The 26,515-nt window shown below is 44.3% G+C and overlaps 1 protein-coding gene across 10 annotated transcripts in view; it reads left to right on the forward strand.

The window, feature by feature from the left end:
* Positions 1-781: 781 nt before the first annotated feature.
* LOC122701700 (general transcription factor II-I repeat domain-containing protein 2) overlaps positions 782-26,515 on the forward strand; it is a 57,848-nt gene continuing 32,114 nt past the window's right edge. For 3 of the 10 annotated variants that reach the window (XM_043914917.1, XM_043914919.1, XM_043914925.1), the window contains exons 1-6: positions 785-1,180; positions 17,716-17,819; positions 18,928-19,066; positions 23,170-23,295; positions 25,427-25,610; positions 26,080-26,108. In XM_043914917.1, coding sequence (XP_043770852.1) covers positions 17,721-17,819; positions 18,928-19,066; positions 23,170-23,295; positions 25,427-25,610; positions 26,080-26,108 — 577 coding nt within the window. In that variant the 5' untranslated portion in view covers positions 785-1,180; positions 17,716-17,720. The other 7 variants (XM_043914918.1, XM_043914921.1, XM_043914923.1 and 4 more) reach the window with 6 other exon arrangements.

Below are 26,515 nucleotides of genomic sequence, written 5' to 3' on the forward strand. Positions count from 1 at the left end.
CGTTTAACAGTTCCACAAAAACGTGAAGAGGCTTGCAGAACCCTGTTTGCTAAGACTTTACAGGCCATGACTCTTCTGAATAACGAAGAATCAACTAAAACATACCACGAGGATTTTCAAACATCGCTTTTAAAAATATCATAAAACAGGTACCATCTCAGCTAATCGCTCGTTATCTCTACCTTAGAAGGTAAGCTTTTTTAAATAGCATCTCCTAGGAAGCATAACCTTGTTAGCCACTCATACACACAAAAAACAGAGAATCTGGGACACTTGCCTTTCTGCAAAAGAAAATACGTATTAGAACTCCGAGACAGTAAATAAAAAGGAATGAGAAGTGTCTTCAATTGTGTCTAAATAGTCCTTTAAAATAAGGCATGCTACGTAAATCTGAGCAATGGGTAAACGGTTTCTATTACCCTATTCTTTTGCAGTCCATGGCAAGAGTCGGACACGACTTGGCGACTAACAGCAGCAACTCTCCTCCTGGCATATTTAAAATAGTTGGACTTTGATTAAACAGCACTAAAGTAATACTTGACTATTTGCTGGAGAACCAGCACCATCAGAAGGACAGCTCCCGACTCCTTAGTAATGTCACTAAGTCCCATCAAAAGGTCAGGAGACAACTGTTACAGTATTACAACATAACTCAATGGCTTTAAGGCAAATTCACCGGTCGCTGGAGCTGTGACCTCACCGCTTAAAGCTACAAACTGCAATCACGCTAAAAAGTGTAAAACTAAATAAGAGCAAGAAAGGACGTCCACGTTTGGGGGCGGTGTCGGTGGGGGTGAGACCAGACACGTGCAGCCACTCATCAAAGGCAGGAGATGGACAAGCACGTCTGGCCCTGAACAGCGCGGAGCTAAGGGACTTCCAACAAGCTCAATGTGCAGCTGAAGTGGATTCCACGGCACCGGAAACGGCAACTCCCACTTGGGGCGCTGCGGACACACGAGTCCAGGCTGCCTTCCAGGAAGCCAAAAAAAAAAAAAGGAAAAGAAAGAAAAGAAAAAGGAGGGATAGTGGAGAGCAGGGCTTCGGCCGCCGCCCACAACGCCGCGCCCTCGTCTCCAGACGGTCTTCGCAGGCCGCGCTCGGCCCCCAGGCACTCCCAGGTGGCCCAGCCCTCGGACCCGGCGGCCGGGCGGGCGCTGCCCGCCGGCGGGGACCTCAGGTGCGTATCCCGCCCCCGCCGCAGCCGCCATTAAGAGCGGGTGCTTTGCTTGGAACTTTCTCGTCCCGCAGACCTGGCGGAGGGGAAGCCTGAGGAGGCTGCCCGCCCTGGCTCGCGCTGCGAGCGCCCCCTCCTCAGGCGGCCCGGCGGGCCCCCCGAACCGGTTCCCGGCGGGCAGGGCCCAAGGAGTGGGGGTGGGGCGGGGAAGCCCCGGCGCGGGGCAACGGTTGCACGCACGGAACGCGCATCCCTCTCCCTTCTGATTGGCTGAGCGGTGGCGGTGGGGGCGGGTGCTTGCCGTCTCTGGACGCTAGGGCCCGACGTGCCGGAGGTCACGCTCCGGCAGTCCTACGCGGGGATATTGCGCTGCGCGCGGAAGTGCGTGATTGGTTAGGTGGTGGGGCGGGTTAGCCGCTGTTGCCTGGTAACTGCGTCCGGCTCCCCGGCGGAGGCTCCCGACCCCTAGCCTACTGTCGCGCGGGTTGACGAGTGCCGCGCGACGTGGGTTTTGTCGTGGGTGTGGCCAGTGGGGCGGCCACCCGCAGCCTGCTTGAGAGCAGAAAACCAATCCCAGAGGCCGGAAGAAGAGTCTCTGATCCTGAACTCCACTCCGTCACGGTTATGATTTAGACGTTCAGTTCAGTCACTCAGTCGTGTCCGACTCTGCGACCCCATGAGCTGCAGCACGCCAGGCCTCCCTGCCCAACACCAACTCCCGGAGCCAACCCAAACTCATGTCCATTAAGTCGGTGATGCCATCCAACCATCTCATCCTCTGTCGTCCCCTTCTCCTGCCACCTCAATCTTTCTCAGCATCAGGGTGTTTTTCAGGTGAGTCAGCCCTTTGCATCAGGTGGCTAAAGTATTGGAGTTTCAGTTTCAACATCAGACCCTCCAATGAACACCCCGGACTGATCTCCTTTAGGATGGACTGGTTGGATCTCCTCGAGGTCCAACGGACTCTAAAGAGTCTTCTCCAACACCACAGTTCAAAAGCATCAATTCTTTGGCACTCAGCTTTCTTTATAGTCCAACTCTCACATCCATACATGACCACTGGAAAAACCATAGCCTTGACTAGACGGACCTCTGTTGGCAAAGTAACGCCTCTGCTTTTTCATATGCTGTCTAGGTTGGTCATTTTTCCTTCCGAGGAGTAAATGTCTTTTAAATTCATAGCTGCAATCACCATCTGCAGTGATTTTGGAGCCCAAAAAAATAGTCTCTCACTGTTTCTCACTGTTTCCACTGTTTCCCCTATTTGCCATGAGGTGATGGGACCAGATGCCATGATCTTAGTTTTCTGAATGTTGAGCTTTAAGCCAACTTTTTCACTCTCCTCTTTCACTTCATCAAGAGGCTCTTTAGTTCCTCTTCACTTTCTGCCATAAGGGTGGTGTCATTAGACATAAAGGAGAAAAAAGGCTTGGAGGGCTATATTCCCCATCCTTCAAACCCGAGCCTTGCTGTTTAATAGCTTTATTGACGCTCCATGAAATTGACCTTTAAAAGTGTGTAGTTAAGTGTGTGTGCGGTGCTAAATCGCATCAGTCGTGTCCGACTCTTAACGACCCCATGGACTGTAGCCCACCAGGCTGCTCTGTCCTTGGGATTTCCCAGGCAAAAATAATGGAGTGGGTTGTCGTCTCCAGGAGATCCGCCCGACCCAAGAATCGAACCCATGGCTCTTAGCCTCCTACGCAGGTTCTTTATCACTAGCACCACCTGGAAAGCCCCTATAGTTCAGTGATTTTTGTTTATTCAGAGTTGTGCAGCCATCACCACTAATTCCAGAACATTTTCATCACCCCAAAAGAAATGCCGTATCCATTAAGACAATCGTTCCCCTTTCCCACCCCAGCCATGGACACTGCCAATATGCATTCTGTCCCTGTGTCTCTGACATTCCAAATAGTTTTTGTTCCAGATCATTCCTAAGCACAGAATCATCAAAGGATCTTTGAGATCTGGCTTCATTCATTCATTCATTCATTCTTATGGCTGACTAGTAATCCATTGTATGGGTATACCACATTTTCATTTTCTGTCAAATGATGAATTTTTTCCCCCACTATTTGGCTATTATGAATATTGCAGTGAACATCCATGTTCATGTTTTTTTTGTGTGTGTGTGGACATTTGTTTTCAACTCTTGAGTATGTACCAAGGAGTGGAATTGCTGGGCCAAAAATGTCACCATTTAGTTTCCTGCTGGTAATTTGAAGTAAACAGATATGTAGATATAAGATTGGGAATTGGGAAACTGTGTATCGCTCACAGCTACCTGTGAAGAACTGAGCAGGCTCTTCTCACATTTGGAGAGGAAGGTTTGGTCTGCGTGACTGGCCACCTTGCCTTCAGTGGACACAGGGCTTGGCTCCAGGCAACTGCAGGTGTCAGTCCGTTTGGAGTGGGTCCCTGTTCTTCCTGCCTTCCTGTTATTTAGCCCCGATGTTTGCTGCCCAGAGCTCTGGGTCTTTGCCTACACCTGCAGCCTAACTGGTCTCTTCACTTTTTCTCAGGCTTCAGAACTTGCTCACATGCCTTCATTCTCATCCCCAACGTTGTTGACAGCAGCCTGGACCGTTTCAGGAGCATCTGGCTTCCATTTTGCCTTTATTACCTGCTATTCTGCTGTGTCTTTGCTAGTCTGTCTCACTCCAGAGCACAGGGTGTGGATTTTATTCACTTTTGTTGCCCCCTTGTCCTTCCTGTCAGCAGTATATGTTTTCACACAGCAGGTGTGCATTACATTTTTAAAAATTTTAGGGATTTGTTTGGCTAAGGTGAAGTACTTGACTATTTGTTAAACATTTAATTTTAACTAATTCTTTTTTTCATTTTTTGACATTGAAAATATGTTACATTTCTAGTTCTTTTCTGTACTCCTTGGTCCTTCCAGAAGAGTCCTTGTTGTCTTGAAATTTGTTATTATTCTTTTTTTAGAATATTTTCCCCAGGTTGAGATATAATTGACATATAACATTGTATTAGTTTTGGAAGCAAAACATAGTGATTTGACATATGTATGTATTGTGAAATGACTGGTGAACATCCATCACATCACATAGTTACAATTTGTTTTTCTCCCCGGTAAGATCGATTCTCTACGCAACTTTCGAATATACAGTACAGTATTGTTAGCTATGGGCTTCCCAGGTGGCTCAGTGGTAGAGAATTCACCTGCTGATTCAGGAGACGCAGGAGATGTGCGTTCGATGCTTGCGTCAGGCAGATCCCCTGTAGAAGCAAATGTCAACCCACTCCTGTATTCTTGCCTGGCAAATCTCATGGACAGAGGAACCTGGCGGGTACCGTCCATGGGGTCTCAAAGAGTCAGACATGACTGAGCACACATGCACGCATCATTAACTATTGTTACCAAGCTGTCTGTTACATCCTCAGAACTTATTTATTTTATAACTGGGAGTTTGTACCTCTGACCACTTCAGTACATTTCTGTTGAATGGTGAATAGGTACACTTGGGTTTGCAGTTTCCATTGACTGTAGACCTGAGAGAAGTTGGCACTTTAGGAACTTGCTAATTAACATCAAGGCCTCGGGGACCTGAACAAATAAACCTTTGGAAAGGAAAATTGGAAACAGCTTAAAAAGTAAAGCAGGCGTCTGTTTCAAGATTTCAGAGTTTTGATAAATGGAGTGGGTGCCATTCCAAATGATGAAAATTATAAGTGGTGGAAATGAAATCTAGAACAGAGATGGGCAAACTTTTTTTTGTAAGGCGTCAGATAATAAATACTTCCAGCTCTGAGGGCATGTGGTCTCTGTCACCTGCAACCCTGCCTTTTCGGAAAAGCAGTCAGTGGACAAGATGTAAGCCAATGCGCGTGGCTGTGTTCCAGTAAAACTTTATTTACCAAAATAGGAGGCAGTCTGGTTTTGATGTTTGCTTTTCATTAGTAAAATATAACACTGAAAAGGAGAGAAAGATTTCTGGGAAATCAAAGATTTCTGGGAAAGTTTTGAGATTTGAGAGTTGTTTTAGTTTAAATCTCCAGTTTTAAAAAAGCAAAAAGTTAAGCACGATGTAAAATCTGTGATCTAAATGAACATACCCAGTGCTTTGAACTTCAATCACTGTATTGGCTTTGGGGGTTTGAACTCTGTGGTACTAGCTCTCATTGTCTAGGATTTTTAGCTTTATTAGAATGCAGTGGGTTTTTTTTTTTCCCCCTCAATGATCTCAAGGTGAGAAACCGCAAAATTAGCTTATAATCATGGTTCATTAGCTTTGATGTGCTATTAACGCATGATGTGTTCTAAAGCATGAAGTATAAAAGACAAAGCTCCTGCCTCCATTTGTTGTTAAGTAAAGGGTGCAAGCAGGCGATAATTATAAAACATTCATTTTTAAAATTAAATTACAAAAGATTCTTTTTTTTAATTACTACCATTGATGCCCATTGATAAGATCTTTTTGGAGTTCCAGCTAGTTTCATTCTGCGAATTATTTGATTCTCTGTTAAAGTGTTGGCATCACAGTCCTCTCAGAGATTATTGTGGTGTGATTACAGATTGGATGCGAGCATAAGATAAGAGCCTGGAATATGCCAGTCCTTTAAGTGGACTCATCTCTGGTGGCTGTCAGTGTGAGCATCTCACAACATCAAGTCTGATTATATTATTTTAAAATGTGTATTTTTCATACATTATGGCCTCTCACTACATCATTGGATAATTAATGGTGGAAACAATGACCCATGTCAACACTGCAGGGAAAACTGGCTCTGAGGGGCTTAGCAAGAGATCACAGCAAGGTCACGATGAATCCAGAATTCATGTCATCAACACGAGAGTCACCAAACTGTGGCGTTGAGGGCTCCAGTGGTTTCCAGCCAAGAGAAGGCTTTAGAGAGGCTGAAAAGTATTAAAGTTGTGGCTGGAAGACATGAACTCTAAGAACATATCTGTCAATGGCAGAATTCTAAGACAAAAGGGAAACCACCACCAAAGAGGGGATGGACTGGTGATAGACAACGCAGAGCCTGCCAAGGGTGGTTGACACATTTCAGAACTACTTACCCGAAAAAGTGTGCAGTGTCAGCAAAGTTGCACATGCAGATTAAGAGCTAGAAAAGCCTCTCTCCTAAAACATTAAAGAAATCATAGAAGAAAAATGTTCCCTCTGGGAAAGGTGTTTATTGCTTCCACCGACAGTGTTGACCATACTTGAATTTGCCTTTTGGTGTACCTACTTCCATTGGAAGACGCAACTCTGCCGAATGAGAGATAGTCTTGTTTTTAAGCAGTATTTGAATTAATTGACTCAGAAAGATGATGGTCAAGAATATCAGTTTCTTGGGACTTCACTGGCAGTCTAATAGTTGACACTTCAACTTCCATTGTAGGGGGTCTGGGTTTGATCCCTGGTCAGGGAGTGCAGCCAAAAAACCAAAACATAAAACAAAAACAGTATTATAACAAATTCAGTAAAGAGTTTCAAAATGATCCACATCAAAAAATAATAATAATAAAAAGACTATCAGCTTCTTCATCACAGTTTTAAGTAATGGCTTAGACAGTAAAGAATCTGCCTGCAATGCAGGAGACGCAGGTTCAATCCCTGAGTCAGGAAGATCTCCTGAAGAAGGGAATGGCTACCCACTCCAATATTCTTGTCTGGAGAATTCCATGAACAGAGAGAGGAGCCTGGTGGGCTACAGTCCAGGGCGTTGCAAAGAGTCGGACACCACTTAGTGACTAAACATCAACAGCAAGATAAAAGTTGGCCAATGTTCAATATATTTAAGAGCTGGTTTAAAAATCCTTGTGAGATTTCTATAATTTACAATGGGAAAGAGATTTTAATATTTCAACCAAGTAATGCAGGTGATGTGTAAAAATACAGAAAAGAAATTAGAAGTGAAATTCTGTCTTTGCCAATAGATGGATTTTGCATAAATAAAAATTATTTCAAGTTGGGGCTTTCACGTGAAGTAGCTTAATCTGAATTCTTAATGATACAGTCTAAATACTTATTAAAGGGATTATAAAACCCTCTGACTGTACAATTTTAAGAAACAGAAATGTGTGTATATTTGATGTAAGCTTAAAAAATAATTTTTAGAAATTTGAAACAATATCAAACTTACAGAAAAATTGCAAGTGTGGTATAAAGAAGTTTTATTTTTTTCTAAACCATTTGAGATAAAAGTATCTGTGGCCACATCATCCTTAGATTACTGATAAACATTATAAAGTTTTATCAGTTATCTCTGTATACTGTTCCCTATAGGAAAACATTGGAGTGCTACATTTCCCAATATAGAAAATATTGGGTTGGCAAAAAAAGTTCATTTAGATTTTTCCATACCATCTTTTTTTTTTTTTTTCCATACCATCTTATAGAAAAACCTGAATAAACTTTTTGGCCAGCCCAATATCTGCCCATCACACATAAAAGATTTGTATCCACAAAATATAAAGAATCTACAAACTCAATAATAAAAAATAAGCAGATAATCTAGTTTCAAAATGGACAAAAGATTTGAACAAGACATTTCACTAAATAAGCTATATGGATGGCAGAAAAGCACATGAAAAGATGCCTAGCATCTTCAGTCATTAGGAAACTGCCAACTAAAACTGCAAAGTGATATCACTACCCACCTATTAAAACTGCTAAAAAAAATTTTTTTAAGTTGACAGGGATGCAGAGCAACTGGAATTCTCACATGTTAGTGGTAGGGATATATTCACATAGGGCTTCCCTGGTAGCTCAGTTGGTAAAGAATACACCAGCAATGCAAGAGACCCTGGTTCGATTCCTGGGTTGGAAAGAGTCCCTGGGGAAGGGAAAGGCTACCCACTCCTGTATTCTGGCCTAGAGAATTCCATGGACTGTATAGGACATGGGGTCACAAAGAGTCAGACACGACTGAGCGACTTTCACTTTCACTATCTTCTCATATATTAGTGGTAGGGATTGGCAAGGATCCTGATGCTGGGAAAGATTAAAAAAGGCAAAAGAAGAGAGCGGCAGAGAATGAGATGGTGAGACAGCATTACCGACTCAATGGTCATGAATATGAGCAAGCTCTGGGAGATAGTGCAGGACAGGGGAGCCTGGCCAGCTGCAGTCCATGGGGCCGAAAAGAGTCAGACACAACTTAGCAACTGAACAACAGCAAAAGGAATACAAAATGGTAAACCACTTTGGAAAACAGTTTCACTTCTTTTAAAGCTAAAAAAAACAGACAAAAAAAACCGCAAGATATGTGACCCAGCAATCCCACTCTTAGGTGTTTACACAAGAGAAATGAAACCTAAGGTTGACACAATAGTGGTTTTATTCATCAGTTCAGTTGCTCAGTCATGTCTGACTCTTTGCAACCCCATGGACTGCAGCATGCCAGGCCTCCCTGACTATCGCCAACTCCCAGAGTTTACTCAAACTCATGTCCGTTGAGTCAGTGATGCCATTCAACCATCTCATCCTCTGTCGTCCCCTTCTCCTCCTGCCTTCAATCTTTCCCAGCATCAGGGTCTTTTCCAATGATTCAGCTTTTTGCATCAGGTGGCCAAAGTATTGGGGTTTCAGCTTCAGCATCAGTCCTTCCAATGAATATTCAGGACTGATCTCCTTTAGGATGGACTGGTTGGATCTCCTTGCAGTCCAAGGGACTCTCAAGAGTCTTCTCCAACATCACAGTTCAAAAGCATCAGTTCTTCAGTGCTCAGCTTTCTTTATAGTCCAACTCTTACATCCATACACGACTACTGGAAAAACCATAGCTTTGACTAGACAGACCTTTGTTGGCAAAGTAATGTCTCTGTTTTTTAATATGCTGTCTAGGTTGGTTATAACTTTTCTTCCAAGGAGCAAGTGTCTTTTAATTTATGGTTTTATTCGTAATCATCAAAAAACTTCAGACACCCAAAAGTTTTGTAAATGGCAAAAGAGTTAATTTAACTGAGTTTCATCCCTACAGTGGAATATTCAACAAAACAAAGAACAAATTACTGATACACCCCCAGCACAGCGTAGGATTCCATTTATGTGATATTCAGGAATAAGCAAAACTGTGGGGACAGAAAACAGATCAGTTCTGGCCAGAGGTTGGGGTGGGGGTGTTGACTGACCACAAAGAGTCGTGGAGGAATCTGGGCTGTGATGGAGCTGTTCATACCATGATTTCAGTGGTGGCTACATGCTAAAAACCTACAGAACCATACATTAGACAAGGTTGAACTTTATGTAAAGTGTACTTTAATTTTTAAAAATATTTAAAAAAAAAAATATTTTTAAGGGGAATTCCCTGGCGGTCCAGTGGTTAGGACTCGGCACTTTTACTGTGGAGGACCTGGGTTCGATCCCTGGGTCAGGAAGATCCCCTGGAGGAGGGCATGGCAACCCACTCCAGTATTCTTGCCTGGAGAATCCCATGGACAGAGAAGCCTGGCGGGCTACAGTCCATGAGCCAAAAGGAGTCAGATACAACTGAGCAACAGGGCACACAGACACACACACTCAGCGAACTAAGGTCCTATGAGCCACGCCTTGGCCAAAACAACAAGTTTTTTTTAAAGGATACATGACATCATGTTCAAGTGGTTGTTATTTTTTTCATATCACAAACCATCCACATGTAAACATGTTATAATGCATCTTCCAGGCCCTTGAGAGAGAGCAGTGAAGTTGCTCAGTCGTGTCTGACTCTTTGCGACCCCATGGACTGTAGCCTACCAGGTTCCTCGGTCCATGGAATTTTCCAGGCAAGAATACTGGAGTGGGTTGCCATTTCCTTCTCCAGGGGATCTTCCCGACCCAGGAATCGAACTCGGGTCTCCCGTATTGCAGGCAGATGCTTTACCGTCTGAGCCACAAGGGAGAGAAGGGAGGACTATTAATAATTTACCTGCAAGGCAGGTGCACCAGGTCTATCCTAGCCCATGACGCATGGTCTCTCTAACCAGGGGGCTCCTGCCCTTGGAGGTCCTTGATCTGAGGTCCCTGTGCTCCTTGGTTTGCCATCCGCTCCTCCCCTGCGTTCCCAGCCCCTGTTCTGCCACGAGTCATCCTGTGTGTTACCATGGGACCTTAGACGGTGTGTGAGTATCAAATCGGATGATCAGAAAAGCACTGGCGTGTGGTGTATGTTTGGTGAGTGTTAATTTCCTTTCTTGCCATCCAACCTCTTTGATTTCATTTGATTTTCTTTCTAATTTTTAATTTTTTGGCCACACTGCACAGCATGTAGGACCTCATTTCCCCAAAAGGGATCGACCCGAGCCCCTTCTTTGAAATGGAAGTGCAGAGTCTTAACCACTGGACCACCAGGGAAGTTCTGTCATTTGATTTTTTAATAGTTTTTTGTTGTTGTTGTTGTTGGGCCCACAGCTTGGCTTGTGGGAGCTTAGTTTCCTGACCAGGGAGTGAACCCCCTGACCTGGCAGTCCTAACTAAAGCACCAAGTCCTAACCTGTGGACTGCCCGGGAATTCCCCTTTCCTTTTCTTGAAATAAAATTCACCCATTTAAAGTATACAATGCAGTGGCTTTTAATATATGCATGTAGTTGGGCAATCATAACCACAAACAATTTTAGAATAGTTTCATCACCCCTGAAAAGAAACCCTGTACCATTTATCAACCCACCTCCCAGCCCTAAGCAACCACCAGTCTACTTCTCTTTCTGTAGATTTCCCTGTTCTGAACATTACATGTTCATAGACTCCTATAAATGTGTGGTTCCCTTGATTTTGATTTTAAGACGAGGGGGCTCATAAAAGTTCAGAAGTGAAAAGACCCTTCCTGGGAAGTGATTGACTGGGTTCTCTGATCAGAGAGGAGGCGGCCGAGGGCAGCCCACCGGGGTCTCGGAGCTGGCCGGTGGTCTGGGGCGCCCCCAGCCTGGCCTTCGGGCCCGGCTCTGGGAGGACCCGCCCATCAGGCCTCAGGCCTCGTGCTCTGGAAGCTCGTGTCACCACCGGCCTGGTGTGTCCTCGCGTGGTCACCATTAACGCGGCGGTGCGATGGCAGTTTCTTTCTGGCAAAGGGCAGAGGAGAGGATGCAGTCACGGGTTAGGGGTCCAGGGAATGTTCCATGCGCCGTGTTGACTAAGGGCTCTGTGGGAAGTGATCCAGATGCAGCCATTTCTAGAGAGCAGAAAGCCCCAGACAGAATCAGCCTTCCCCATGGAGCCCGACAGGACTCTGCCACCTCCAGGGTTCTTCCCATCAAAAGTACTGAGATGGTCCCGAAAGTTCTGATAATGAGGCGGGAGCTCTCGTCTCCTGGGGCTTCCCCACAGGCTGTTAGGATGGCATCCCTCCCATTCTTTTTGTAAAATTTTTTTAATTGAAGGATAATTGCTTTACAGTGTGTTGGTTCCTGTTGTACAACAACATGAATCAACCACATGTAGACATATATCCCCTCCCTCTTAAGTCTCCCTCCCACCCCTCTAGGTCACCGCAGAGCACCAGGCTGAGCTCCCTGAGTTATGCAGCAACTTCCCACTAGCTATCCATTTTACACACGATAATGTATATATCTCAATGCTACTCTCAATTCGTCCCACGCTGTCTTTCCCCATTTCTTAACACACATTGAATCTGATTGACATCATAGCAATGCATGCATGCATGCCAACTCATGACTTCAGTCATGTCCACCTCTTTGGGACCCCATGGACTGTAGTCTGCCAGGCTCCTCTGTCCACGGGGATTCTCCAGGCAAGAATACTGGAGTGGGTTGCCATGCCCTGCTCTAGGGGATCTTCCCAACCCAGTAGTCAAACTCCTGTCTCTTACGTCTCCTGCACTGGCAAGCAGGTTCTTTACTACTAGCACCACCTGGAACATCTTAGCCAACCTAGGGCAATTGAAGGTGAGACGTGGAAACAGCAGCAGGCAGAAAGTTGCCCTGGTTCTAGCCTTGCATGGATGAATCAACATGTTTGTGACCTGAGAAAGCGTCTGCTCCTTTTTCTCTGTCTGGGATAGTAGGCAAGATAAGAATTATGAATGAAAGTATTCTGAGCTCCCAAAGTAATAAGGATAGAGCCTAATCTAAGCGAATATTCTGGTAAGTGGGAAACATACCATGCCTTTGCGGTTTCATACTTTGTGATACGCATTTCCTTGGTCTGATGTGCCAAGTGATAACCATGGAATCTAGACGCTAGAGGAAAGTTTCTAAGACTTAACACAAGTGCCTTCTAGGTGCTGCTTGCTGCTTTTTCTTTTTCAATTTTTTTTTTTTTTTTTTTAGTTGAAGGATAATTACTTTACAGAATTTTGTTGTTTTCTCAAACCTCAACATGAATCAACCATAGGTATACATATATCCTCTCCCTTTTGAACCTCCCTCCCAATCCCACGCCTCTAGGTTGATACAGAGCCTGTTTGAGTTTCCTGAGCCAGACAGCAAATTTCCATTGGCGATTTATTTTACATATGGTAATGTAAGTTTCCACGTTACTCTTTCCACACATCTCACCCTCTCCTCCCCTCTCCGCATGTCCATAACTCTGTTCTCTAAGTCCGTTTCTCCACTGCTGCCCTGTAAGTAAATTCTTCAGTACCGTTTTTCTAGATTCCGTATATATGCATTAGAATACAATATTTATCTTTCTCTTTCTGACTTACTTCACTCTGTATATTAGGTTCTAGGTTCATCCACTTCATTCGAACGGACTCAAGGGCATTCCTTTTTATGGCTGAGTAATATTCCATTGTGTATATATACCACAACTTCTTCATCCATTCATCTGTCGATGGACATCTAGGTTGCTTCCATGTTCTAGCTATTGTAAATAGTGTTGCAGTGAACAACGGGATACATGTGTCTTTTCCAATTTTGGTTTCCTCAGGGTATATGCCTAGGAGTGGGATTACTGGGTCATATGGTGGTTTTATTCCTAGTTTTTTAAGGAATCTCCATACCGTCTTCCATCGTGGCTGTCAGTTTACATTCCCACCAATGGTGCAAGAGTGTTCCCTTTTCTCCACACCCTTTCCAGCGTCTATTGTTTGTAGAGTTTTTAATAGCAGCCATTCTGACTGGTGTGAGATGATATCTCATTGTAGTTTTGATTTGCATTTCTCTAATAATGAGTGATGTTGAGCATCTTTTCATGTGTTTGTTAGCCATCTGTATGTCTTCTTTGGAGAAATGTCTGTTTAGGTCTTTTTCCCACTTTATGACTGACTTGTTTGTTTTTCTGGTATTGAGTTGTATGAACTGCTTGTATATTTTGGAAATTAATTCTTTGTCAGTTGTTTCATTTGCTATTATTTTCTCTCATTCTGGGGGTTGTCTTTTCACCTTGCTTACAGTTTCCTTTGCTGTTTTAAAGTTTTTACTTTTAATCAGGTCCCACTTGTTTACTTGTGTTTTTATTTCCATTACTCTAGGAAGTGGGTCATAGAGGATCTTGCTTTGATCTATGTCATCGAGTGTTCTGCCTATGTTTTCCTCTAAGAGTTTAATAGTTTCTGGTCTTACATTTAGGTCTTTAATCCATTTTGAGTTTATCTTTGTGTGTGGTGTTAAGAAGTGTTCTAATTTCATTCTTTTACATGTCCAGTTTTCCCAGCACAAATTTATTGAAGAGGCTCTCTTTGCCCCATTGTATATTCTTGCCTCCTTTGTCAAAAATTGGGTACCCATAGGTGCGTGGGTTTATTTCTGGGCTTTCTGTCTTGTTCCATTGGTCTGTATTTCTGTTTTTGTGCCAGTACCATACTGTCTTGATGACTGTAGCTTTGTAGTATAATCTGAAGGCAGGAAGGTGGATTCCTCCAGCTCCATTCTTCTTTCTCAGGACTGCTGTGACTATTTGGGGTCTTTTGTGTTTCCATATGAATTATGAAATTTTTTGTTCTAGTTCTGTGAAAAATGTCAGTGGTAATTTGATAGGGATTACACTGAATCTGTAGATTGCATTTGGTAGTATAGTCATTTTCACAATATTGATTCTTTCTACACAGGAACATGGAATATCTCTCCATCTGTTTATGTCATCTTTGATTTCTTTCATTAGTGTCTTATAATTTTCTGTGTACAGTTCTTTTGTCTCCTTAGGTAAGTTTATTCCTAGATATTTAATTCTCTTTGTTGCAGTGGTGAATGGGATTGATTCCTTAATTTCTCTTTCTGAATTTCATTGTTAGTATATAGAAATGCAAGTGATTTCTGTGTATTGATTTTGTATCCTGCAACTTTGCTAAATTCACTGAATAGCTCTAGTAATTTTCTGATACTGTCTTTAGGGTTTTCTATGTACAGTTTTATGTCATCTGCAAACAGTGAGAGTTTTACTTCTTTTCTGATCTGGATTCCTTTTATTTTCTTTTTCTTCTCTAATTGCTCTAGCTAGGACTTTCAGAACTATGTTGAATAATAGTGGTGAAAGTGGACACCCTTGTCTTGTTCCTGATCTTAGGGGGAATGCTTTCAGTTTTTCACCATGGAGAATAATATTTGCTGTAGGCTTATCATATATGGCCTTTACTATGTTGAGGTAGGTTCCTTCTATGCTCATTTTTTGAAGAGTTTTAATCATAAGTGGGTACTGATTTTTGTTAAAGGCCTTTTATGCATCTATTGAGATATCATATGGTTTTTATCTTTCAATTTGTTAATATGGTGTATGACATTGGTTGATTTGCATATATTGAAGAATCCTTGCATCCCTAGAGTAAACCCAACTTGATCATGGTGTATGAGCTTTTTGATATGTTGCTGAATTATATTTGCTAACATTTTGTTGAGGATTTTTGAATCTATGTTCACCAGTGATATTGGCCTGTAGTTTTCTTTTTTTGTGTTGTCTTTGTCTGGTTTTGGTATCAGGGTGATGGTGGCCTCATAAAATGAATTTGGAAGTGTTCCTTCCTCTGCAATTTTTTGAAAGAGTTTTAGAAGGATAGGCATTAGCTCTTCTCTAAATGTTTGATAGAATTCTCCTGTGAAGCCATCTGGTCCAGGGCTTTTGTTTTTTGGGAGATTTTTTATCACAGCTTCAACTTCAGTGCTTGTAATTGGGGTTGTTCATAATTTCTATTTCTTCCTGATTCAGTCTTGGAAGATTGAACATTTCTAAGAATCCATCCATTTCTTCCAGGTTATCCTGTTTGCTGCTTTTTCTGACTCCAACTCTGTTGCTGAAACAGAGTCCTTGTGATGACCAGCAATAGTCACCAACTTCTCTTTGTTCTCAAATAGGGGTGTGATAACAAGAAGAGAGTCAAAGGCTCGATTTTAAGATAATTGTTTAAAAGCTTCAAATTGGGACTTCCCTGATGGTCCAGTAGTTGGGACTCCAAACTTCCACTGCAGAGAGCATAGGTTCCATCCCTGGTCAGGGAACTAAGATCCAGCATGCCTAAGTGGCATGCCCAGTACATAAATCAATTTGCAAATAAATAAAAACTTCAAGTCAAAGTGTATTTCCTCACCTGTTCATGCCCAGGTCGTGCCTGTTAATTCATGTTCTTGGGCTTCCCAGGTGGTTCTAGTGGTAAAAAAAAAAAAAAACAGCCTGCCAATGCAGGAGACATAAGAGTTATGGGTTTGATCCCTGGGTTGGGAAGATCCCCTGGAGGAGGGCATGGCAACCCACTCCAGTATTCTTGCCTGGAGAATCCCCATGGACAGAGAAGCCTGGGAGGCTAGAGTTCACAGGGTCACAAAGAGTCGGACACGACTGAAGTGACTTAGCTCACTTGCTCGGTATGATGTCACACTCTTATGCTCTATTTCATAACAGGGAGAGTTGTGGGGAAAAAACCTTTAATTCTAGCAATTTGCATCCTAATGGCTCTGTGCGTGCTAGTCTCCTTTCTTTCTCAGGGAGGCTTTGACTCTAACATAAGAGATCCTCAAGGATCCTCCAGTGGCTTCAGAAAATCTAGATAGATGAGGAGTTACATTTTTAGAATTCCTTTTCAGCATGGTTTGTCCATCCAGATTGGCTAGGGTAAGCGATGGTCAAAAACGCCACCAGATTTGGGTGCATTCAGGGAGCAAGGACTGATTCCTTGCTTGCACTGGAGATCTCTTGTGAGTTGGCTGTGGGTCTGAGCTGCGTTTTTCTCTGGGACCTGATCACATGGAACCTGACAGATCAAACTGCAGAGGAAGAGGGAGTATGGTGGAATCGCCAGCGTGGAGATGACGTCACTTCCCTGACATCCTCGGCCAGCACAAGGCACGTGGCCACACACCTTCAAGTGGTCAAGAAATCAATTCAGGAAGAAACATTTGCAAATACTTCTGAAGAGCCTTGTAGGACCACCATACTTCATGCCCAGAGATCTTTGGGCTTCCTCCCATGTACATAAATATGTTGATCTGTTTATCTTTTGCTTACAAACATAAGTCAGCTATTGCTGGGACAGGACATGACAGATATTAATACACTGCATGCTTTATTTCAAAGAACTCTTTTTATGGTGCTGCAGAAAATTTTTCAAAGAAGCGTTCTAATGCTCACTTGATATAGAATTTAGCAAAAATTAGAATGAGCCTTCACTGCAGGAGAAGTCCTAACAGGAGAGGAAGGAAGGAGTTTTTTTCTCTTCCAGTCTCTAGTACACAAACCCACCGCTCTCCTTTTTCTGTGTATGTGGACTGGAATGTGGTGTCAGTCACCACAATGCTGGAATCTGACAAAACCACGCTGGATCAGTAAGAGACATTACCTTCTCTCCTCCTCACTTGGGAAATAGTTAACATGCCTCTTTAGTGTAATACCCGAATTTATTTAATGAAATACATGTCTAGGTTTAGTGGGAAATACACGATCTTCAGTTCAGTTCAGTCGCTCAGTCGTGTCTGACTCTTTGCGACCCCATGAACCCCAGCACGCCAGGCCTGCCTGTCCATCACCAACTCCCAGAGTTCACCCAAACCCATGTCCATCGAGTCAGTGATGCCATCCAACCATCTCCTCCTCTGTCATCCCCTTCTCCTCCTGCCCTCAATCTTTCCCAGCATCAGGGTCTTTTCAAATGAGTCAGCTCTTCACATCAGGTGGCCAAAGTATTGGAGTTTCAGCTTCAACATCAGTCCTTCCAATGACTATTCAGGACTCACCTCCTTTAGGATGGACTGGTTGGATCTCCTTGCAGTCCAAGGAACTCTCAAGAGTCTTCTCCAACACCACAGTTAAGAGCATCAATTCTTTGGCACTCAGCTTTCTTTGTGGTCCAACTCTCACATCCATACATAACAACTGGATCATATACTGTCCTTTTGGGAGAGGTGGGAGGTGCTCTGGGTCTTTGTTGTGGCAAACAGTCTTCTCTAGTTGCACTAGAGACTTAATTGCCCCTTGGCTTGTGGGGTCTTAGTTCCCCGACCAGGGATTGAACCAGAGTTCCCTGCATTGGAAGGTGAATTCTTAACCACTGGATCACCAGAGAAGCCCCTATGTACTGTTTTTAAGTGTCAGCTTTAAAGGAAGGTTTGAACTAGGTCACCTGTGAGGACCCTCCCAGTTCTAAACATGTTGAGCAGGACACAACTTCTACCATTCACTTTCTTAATACTTTTCTTTCCTAGGGATCATGGCACAAGTAGCAATGTCCACCCTGCCCACTGCAAATGAGGAGTCCTCGGAGAGCAGGATGGTAGTGACGTTCCTTGTGTCTGCTCTTGAGTCCATGGTGAGATGGTTTCCAGTTCTATAAAATGTCATCTGGTTGGATCACTGCTGAATTATGAAACACTTCACCAACACTTTTGACATTCAGCTACAGTGTTAAATCCTATTTGTGTACACATACCCTTTTTAAGAAAGAATGATGGGCTTGTCAGATAATTAAGAACTGTTTTCCTACATTATGGATGGAATCGTATAAAGGTAAGCTCTCCAGATCTGAAAATTTAATGCAGACATTTCTGTTACCTTGTTTGAAAATACTTTTTGTTTAAATTCAAAGGTCAATTAATAATCTATTTATATGCATCTATTTATATCCATAGTATAAACTTTACCCAGTGGGTAAAAATCTGAGGGGAATTTACAAAACCTCAGGGGCTTCCCTGGTGGCTCAGATGGTAAAGAATCTGCCTGCCGTGCAGGAGACCTGGGTTTGATTGCTGGGTTGGGGAACACCCCCTGGAGAAGGGAATGGCTACCCACTCCAGTATTCTTGCCTGGAGAATCCCATGGACAGAGGAGCCTGGCGGGCTGCAGTCCATGGGGTCGCAAGAGTCGGACGTGACTGAGGGACTAATACTAACTAACTTACATAAACTCAGAGCATCTGATTATAAGATACTTATGGATTAAAAAAGGAACGATCAGTAACTTTATAAAAGTGGACAAACCTGACAGCCACCTCCTTAATCAAGTGACCAACAGGAACACGGGCAGAGATGGGCCAGAGGGAGCTCTGGAGCTTCCCGGCAGGAGGCGCTGAGAAGCAGCAGTACTGCTCCCATGGCATTCATGCCTCTGAGGAGGGAGCATGGGACAAACGCAAATTTCAGGACACCTGGAAAATAACTGGGCTGCACTTCCAAACATGTCAGTCTCCTGCAAGACAAGGAAAGATGGCGATCTGTCTGTCCCAGATGGAAGGAGACTGGAAGGACAGGACAGCAAACAGAAAGTGCAACCCTGGATTGGATCTTGGACCAGGAAAAAATCAGCTAGAGAGATTTTTCTTTTTTTGTAATTTTTTTTTTTTCTTAAAGCAGACCTCCCAGACCCCACGAAATTGGGATCCATCCATGTAGATAATATTTCATTCTGTTTTTTCATTTCAGTGTAAAGAACTGGCCAAGTCCAAGGCGGAAGTGGCCTGCATCGCAATGTATGAAGCAGATGTGTTTGTTATTGGAACAGAGAAAGGACGTGCTTTTGTCAATGCCAGGACGGATTTACAGAAGGATTTTGCAAAATACTGTAGGTGTTAACGATTTTATCCTTTGTATTCATAAATCTTAGAATATTTACAGGCAAGACTTATATATTGTTTTCTTCTAAGATGTCGTCATGGTGGCTCAGTGGAAAAGAATCTGCCTGCAATGCAGGAGACCTGGGTCCTATCCTTGGGTGGGGAAGATCCTCTGGAAAAGGGAATGGCCACCCACTCCTGTCTTCTTGCCTGGAGAATCCCATGGACAGAGGAGCCTGGTGGGCTACAGTCTATATAGAGTCGGACTAGACTGAAGCCACTCTGCATGCACACACGTTAAGGATGTTACCCCTTTGTATTTATAAATCTTAGAATATTTGCAGGCAAGACTTGTGTGTTGTTTTCTTCTAAGATGTCATCAGCATTATCCTAAAAATGGTTCGGACACATCCCTTTGACCTAACAAAACACTGAGTCTAAGACCTCTTCCGTTTTTGCTTACTGGCTCCAGGCAGGGAAGACCACCCCTCGACCCGCTGTCTGTTCTGCTGCTGCTGCTAAGTCGCTTCAGTTGTGTCCGACTCTGTGCGACCCCACAGACAGCAGCCCACCAGGCTCTCCTGTCCCTGGGATTCTCCAGGCAAGAACACTGGAGTGGGTTGCCATTTCCTTCTCCAATGCATGACAGTGAAAAGTGAAAGTGAAGTCGCTCTGTCGTGTCTGACTCTTAGCTACCCCATGGACTGCAGTCCGCCAGGCTCCTCCGTCCAAGGGAGTTTCCAGGCAAGAGTACTGGAGTGGGTTGCCATTGCCTTCTCTGGCTGGCTGTTCTAGAACCTCTCAAATCTTTTTGAATCTCTTTCGCCCCCTGGTGTCTCCCCGCAGAACTGCAGCTCCGAATTAAGTCCTGTGCTCTGAGTCAGGCAAGATAGAAATCAGTTCCTCCAGCAACTCCCAGACAAGCCAGAAGGTTGAACACACAGTCCACTCTTGTGTTTGCACCCCAAGGGAGGAGCCTCAGACTGAGGGATACCTTCCCAGCTGCTCTGCACTATGCCACGTAGAAGGAGAGGCACACACAGGCACACCAAGTGCTGAGAATCTTCCTACGCCTATGTTGAAATCTCTTCTTGGTTTTCTATTAGCTGGGCTGCCATAGCTTCTCAGATGGTCTGCAGTTCTCACAGAGGTGTTCTGGTCCATATATTGTTAATTTGGTGTATCTGTGGAAGAAAGAAGGCCCGTTGCTTCCTAGTCTGCTATCATGCCAACATCATTCTCCTTGCTTTTGTTTTTGAAGAATTTTTTTTTTTTGATTGAAGTACAGTTGATTTACAATGCTGTATTAGTTTCAGGGGTACAGCAAAGTGATTCAGTTATACCTATGTTTATATATATTTTTTTAAGGTTGTTTTTCATTATGGGTTATTGAATATAGTTCCCTGGGCCACCATAGAGCAGGTTCCTGGTTTTTTTTTTTTTTGAAGACTGTTTTTCACTTGCTATGAAACCTGGCTTGACAGTTTTTTTCCCTCCAGCCTTCCTTTCTTTTTTGGTCATGCCACAAAGCTTATGGGATCTTAGTTCCCCAACCAGGGATTGAACCTGCACCCTCAGCAGTGAAAGCATGGCATCCTAACTGCTGGGCTGCCAGGGAATTTCCTTCCTCCAGCCCTTCAGAAGTTTCATTCCATTGTCTCCTGGCTGCCACTGTTTTCGATAACAAAATTAGGTTAGAATTCTTATTCTTATTCCCTTGAAGGTAACGTATGTTTTTCCCTAGCTCTGTCTCATCTTTGGTTTTTTGCCATTTGACCATGAAATGCCCATTTATGACCTTCTTTGTTCCTACCTTACTTGGTCTGTGGAGTTTATTGAATCGGCAGGTTGATGTCTTCGTCAGCGGTGGACGCTTTTGGCCATCATCTCTTCAAATGTTTATTCCGATTCTCTTCATTTACACAGAGAGGGAAAATTGCTCTTTGTTGACTCACAGGTCATTAAGGCTCTGTTCCCTCTTGTGTGTGTGTGTCCCCTTTTTCTTTTTGTATTCAAGCTTCAGATTGGATAGTTTCTACTGGCGTTTCTTTGAGGACACTGATTCTTCCTTCTGCCATATCCAGGGCACTATTCATCTGGGTAAATTTTCATTCCCAACTGTTTTCCATTTCTAAAATTCCATTTTCTTCTTTCTCTGGTTAGCATTTTCATTTCTCTGTTGGAATTCCCCTTACATTCATTTGTTGTGTTCACCGCAGCTATACAAAGTCCTTCGTGTATTTATAGCAGTTGTTTCAAGTCCTCATCTGGTCATTTCAACTGAGTCATTAGCAGGTCTGAGTCTATAAATTGCTTTTTTTTCTCTTTTGATCATGGGTCACAATTTCCTGCTTCTTCACATTTCTACTAATTTTAAGTTTTGTTTTTGTGTGTGTGGAGCTTTTGGGTTTTGTTTTTTTTTTACTGTGCTGCAGAGCATGTGGGATCTTAGTTCCCCAAACAGGGATTGAACCTGTGCCCCCTGCACTGGGAGCCCAGAGTCTTGACCACTGGACCGCCAGGGAAGTCCCTACTAATTTTAAATTTCATACCGGGTATTATGCATACTATGTTGTAAAAGTCTGTTAAAAAAAATGCATTTTGTTCTGGCAGGCAGTGAAGTTACCGGCAGGTCACCCGGTCCCCATGTGGACAAGTGATGCCCTTGGCCCTGGAGCATCCATCTCTCTTAGTCTTGGAGGGCGGCCACTCCTCCTACGATGTGCCCCTTAGTTTTACAAAGTGTTCAACAAGCTTCCCGAACCTGGTGAATCCAAAACCCTGTTTAAATATGTTTAAACCCTGTTGGCTGTTAAATCTCTGCCCAGCAATTTAGCTTGCAAATGTTGCTTCTCCTTAAAGCCTCACCCCATGCTTGCACAGTTTGAGGACCAGTCAAGGCGTCGCTGGTGGCTCAGACGGTAACGAATTCTCCTGCAATGCAAGAGACTCGGGTTCGATCCCTAGGCCGGGAAGATCCCCTGAAGGAGGAAATGGCAACCCACTCCAGTATTGTTGCCCGGGAGATCCCATGGACAGAGAAGCCCGGCGGGGCTACAGTCCGTGGGGTCGCAAAGAGTCAGACACGACTTAGCAATGAAAACAACAAGAATCCGAGGGAGGCTGCTGTGATGATGTTGGGTCTCCCGTCTTGTGACTCATTCTTCTCCAGAACTTCTGCTTCTCTGTCCGACCACAGCGGCAGTCCCAACCTGTGACGTAGATTTCCTCATTTCAGCTAAGACTGATGCTGTTAGTGCCCAGGCGCTCAATTACGTCTGACTCTTTGTGACACCGTGGACTGTAGCCCGCCAGGCTCCTCTGTCCATGGGATTCTCCAGGCAAGGATACTGACGTGGGTTGCCATTTCCTCCTTCAGGGAATCTTCCCGGCCCAGGGATCTTGCGGATCCTGCGGTGGCAGACAGATTCTTTACCCCAGCTGCTTTTTTGGTTAAGTTCTATTTCCCCTGGAATCCCACAGGAAGTAAGGGGCTCCCACAGGGGAAAAGCCAGGTCCGTGTGCAGCTCACTCCCTGTGTTCCTGCCTTCTTTCAAGGACGTCATTCCTTTCTGGTTTTGCCTGTTTTTGACTGTTCTTCAAAGCTTTCATGTAATCGATCTTAGGACTTCCTTGGTGGTCCAATGGTTAAGACTCCATGCTTCCAATGCAGGATGCATGGGTTCAATCCCTGATGGGGGAACAAGGATCCTACATGCCATGTATTAGGCCAAAAAAAAAAAAAAAAAGTAATTGATCTTAAGATTTTGTTCAGAGCTTATCATTGGGGGGCTGGTCCTAAACCTCTCCAGTTCTGAGGGTCTTCTTGCCTAGTGACTGTCGCTTGCAAACTAGGTAGCAAATAATTTTCTATGATATTTTCCTTTGAACTGCTAAATTCTGTTTCCTCATATGTTGAATTATTGTTTATCCATAGAGTCATTTCAGAGACTATCACCTTGTTATTTTATCCTATTTTTTTAATTAAAAGATCTTGTTTTATGTCAATTCCTTTTCCCCTTTTTCCTTTCAGTACTGGAAGCATGGATATTAAGGAAATGTACTGTACAGATGCTTGGCTTCTTACTTTGTACTGATGGCTCATTCACAGGTGTTGCCGAAGGGCCGCAGGAGATGAAACCCCCAGGCCCCGCCAATGCCAGCGGGATGCAGGTTGATTCAGGAGAAACGGAAATTCTCAGAAAAGCTGTCGAAGACTATTTCTGCTTTTGTTACGGTAAAGCTCACCTTAGGCATTCATTCCCTGACTAGTTCACTACAGAAGACCGTGTTGTTCAGTCGCTCAGTCATGTCCAACTCTTTTGTGACCCCATGGACTATAGCCGCCCCCAGGCTCCTCTGTCCATTGGATTCTCCAGGCAAGAATCCTGGAAGGGATGGCCATTTCCTTCCCCAGGGGATCTTCCCGACCCAGGGATGGCACCCTCATCTGCTGCATTGGCAGGCGGATTCTTTACCTCTGAGCCACTAGGGAAGCCCACAAAGATGGTATTCAGTTCAGTTCAGTTGCTCAGTCGTGTCCAACTCTTTGTGACCACATGAAACGCAGCACGCCAGGCCTCCCTATCCATCACCAACTCCCGGAGTCCATCCAAATTCATGTCCATCGAGTCGGTGATGCCATCCAGCCATCTCATCCTCTGTCGTCCCCTCCTCCTCCTGCCTTCAATCTTTCCCAGCATCAGGGTCTTTTCATATGAGTCAGCTCTTCGCATCAGGTGGCCAAAGTATTGGGGTTTCAGCTTCAGCATCAGTCCTTCCAATGAATATTCAGGACTGATCTCCTTTAGGATGGACTGGTTGGATCTCCTTGTAGTCCAAGGGACTATCAAGAGTCTTCTCCAACACCACAGTTCAAAAGCATCAATTCTTTGGTGCTCAGCTTTCTTTATAGTCCAACTCTTACATCCATACATGACTACTAGAAAAACCATAGCCTTGACTAGACGGACCTTTGTTAGCAAAGATGGTATTAGAGATCATTTTATCAGTGTGACTATATAAAGCATCTCTAACATTAGAGAAATCCACATTTTCTTCAATCGAACAGCCAGTTAAGTACCAGATCAACATGGTCTCTTCCCATTTGTCAGAACCTCTGTATACATCAGCCTTCGGTCTTTGTGGAGCCCCCTCCCCACAGCCATGTAGTTATGACAGATGTTCATGGTTGGTTCACACACCAGCCTCATCGTCATTGGTCTCCCCACAGGCCTGGACACAGAAATTTTTTTTTAATTTATTTTTTAATTGGAGGAAAATTGCTTTGAAATGTGTTGGTTTCTGCCGTACAACAACGCAAATCAACCATAATTATACATATATCCCCTCCCTCCTGAGCCTCACTTCCCTGAGATGGTGTTTTTTTATTTTTTTTAATACCTACACAATGCTTTAGATAGGGTTGTTCCCAGGTGGTTCAATGGTTAAGAATCTGTGCTTCCACTGCCAGGGGCATGGTACTATGCCAGAAGTAACATCTGGCATGCAACACAGTGCATTTTTTAAAAAAAAACACACACAAAACAGAAAACCACTTAAAAGCTAGATAACAAGGATGTCTGCAGGTGTTATATTTGCATTAGAAGCCCGTTAGCATCTTCGGGCCTGGCTCCCCTTTCCTATACAGCTGTGCACATCTGTGTGACCTGCAGTGGGCGTTTGTATTTGGGGACCCCAGCTAGGGGGTCTTAGGGTCTCGGGTTATACGTCCCTATGAGAAATGGGGCTCCAGGACCTTGGGGATGGCCAGCGGTGCAGAGAGACTGTCACAGCCCCAGGTGGTGGAGGACGTGAGGCCTCAGCTCTCTCCAGGCAAGGCCTGGTCTGTGCCGGGTGACACAGTGGGTAAGCTTTGGGCCGGGCCCTCTTCCTCAGCAGGCAGCATCGTGGGTAACCACGCAGGGTGTTCCTGCAGCCCTGGGGGCACCAGGGCGAGTACCCTGCATTGTGCAACCGCCAAGAGAAGAGACAGAAAGACCTATTATTGTCTTTTCTTTCAGAAATGGATCATTTTTAGTTTACTTATTGAAATATAAGTAAGTATAAGTTGACTTACCTTATATTAGTTTCCAGTGTGCAACATACTGATTCCATGTTTTTATAGATTATGCAATCTGTTATTTTCCCTTCTGTGAAGATTTAAAGGAAAACAGATTCTATGTATTCTCTTTTGGCCCTTTGATTGGAAATGTTACAAACTTGAGATATGGCAGCATGGGACACTTTAGGATTTTAATAAACTTTGGAGCCAGATGTTACCACCTGGCTTTATGATACTAACTGAAATTGACGGTCAGGGTTTTTTACGCTCCTGTTGTTTAAAGATATCCTGCTGGTGCTTCCAGGCAAAGCCTTGGGGACGACAGCCATGGTACCTGTTCCCTACGAGAAGATGCTGACGGACCAGGAGGCGATAGTGGTTCAGGGGCTCCCAGAAGGGGTCCCCTTCCAACACCCTGAGAACTATGACCTTGCAACGCTGAAGTGGATTTTGGAGAACAAAGCGGGGATTTCATTCCTCATCAACAGGTGACAGGCTCTCCCCCTTTTCTCACAGCTGGTTCATCTGAAGATAAACTTTGACAACTTAATTTCAGTTGGTTAAATCTGTCCCGTTACATTTATTTATTGGGATTGCTGTATTTATGTAAATAATTTTGTTTATCTACTTTTGACTGTGCTGGGGCTCCATTGCTGCGTGGGCTTTGCTCTAGTTGTGTTGAGCGGGGGCTCCTCTCTAGCCGTGATGCGCAGGCTTCTCATTTCAGTGGCTCCTCTCGTTGCCGAACACCATCTCTAGGGCACGCGGGCTCAGTAGTGTGGGATCTTCCCAGACCAGGGATCAAACCCATGTCTCCTGCATTGGCAGGCAGATTTTTTTTACCACTAAGCCACCAAGGAAGCCCGTCCCCTTACGTTTAGAAGTTGGTTCTTCAGATGTTTACTCTGTGTGGGTGGTGTGTTCATGTCAGTGTTAACATATGGGGTTTTTTTGCAGACCTTTCCCGGGTCCAGCGAATCAGCCAGGTAAGTGACAGCTTCTCCTCCTTGGTGACTGCCCACTTTGCTTTTCTTAAAGTGCAAGTTTGGCACATTTTCACACTTGTTTAGGCTGTGCCTTTCCCACACTGAGGAGGCCCCCTCTGATCCCGGGACCTGGGGTGATGTTTGCAGGGACAACAGCTCAGAGAAACACACACACCCAGCCCAGGAACCGAGACACCACCCTCCTCCAGCTTGCGTGCCAGCGGACTTCTGCGTCCAGCCTTCACAGGGCTGGAGACCTCCCTCGTCCACATGCATAGGAACGTGAGGATGCTGGTCTTTGCACACCAGCCACGGGCCAGGCGTTGTGGGCCTCAGGAGTAGGTCTGGGCTGTGTGGCCATTCCTGTGTTTCTGAGATGTCTGCGAGAAGGAATGAGGCTGTTCAGA

This window comes from Cervus elaphus, chromosome 10 (genome assembly GCF_910594005.1).
Source record: "Cervus elaphus chromosome 10, mCerEla1.1, whole genome shotgun sequence".
NCBI lineage: Eukaryota > Metazoa > Chordata > Mammalia > Artiodactyla > Cervidae > Cervus > Cervus elaphus.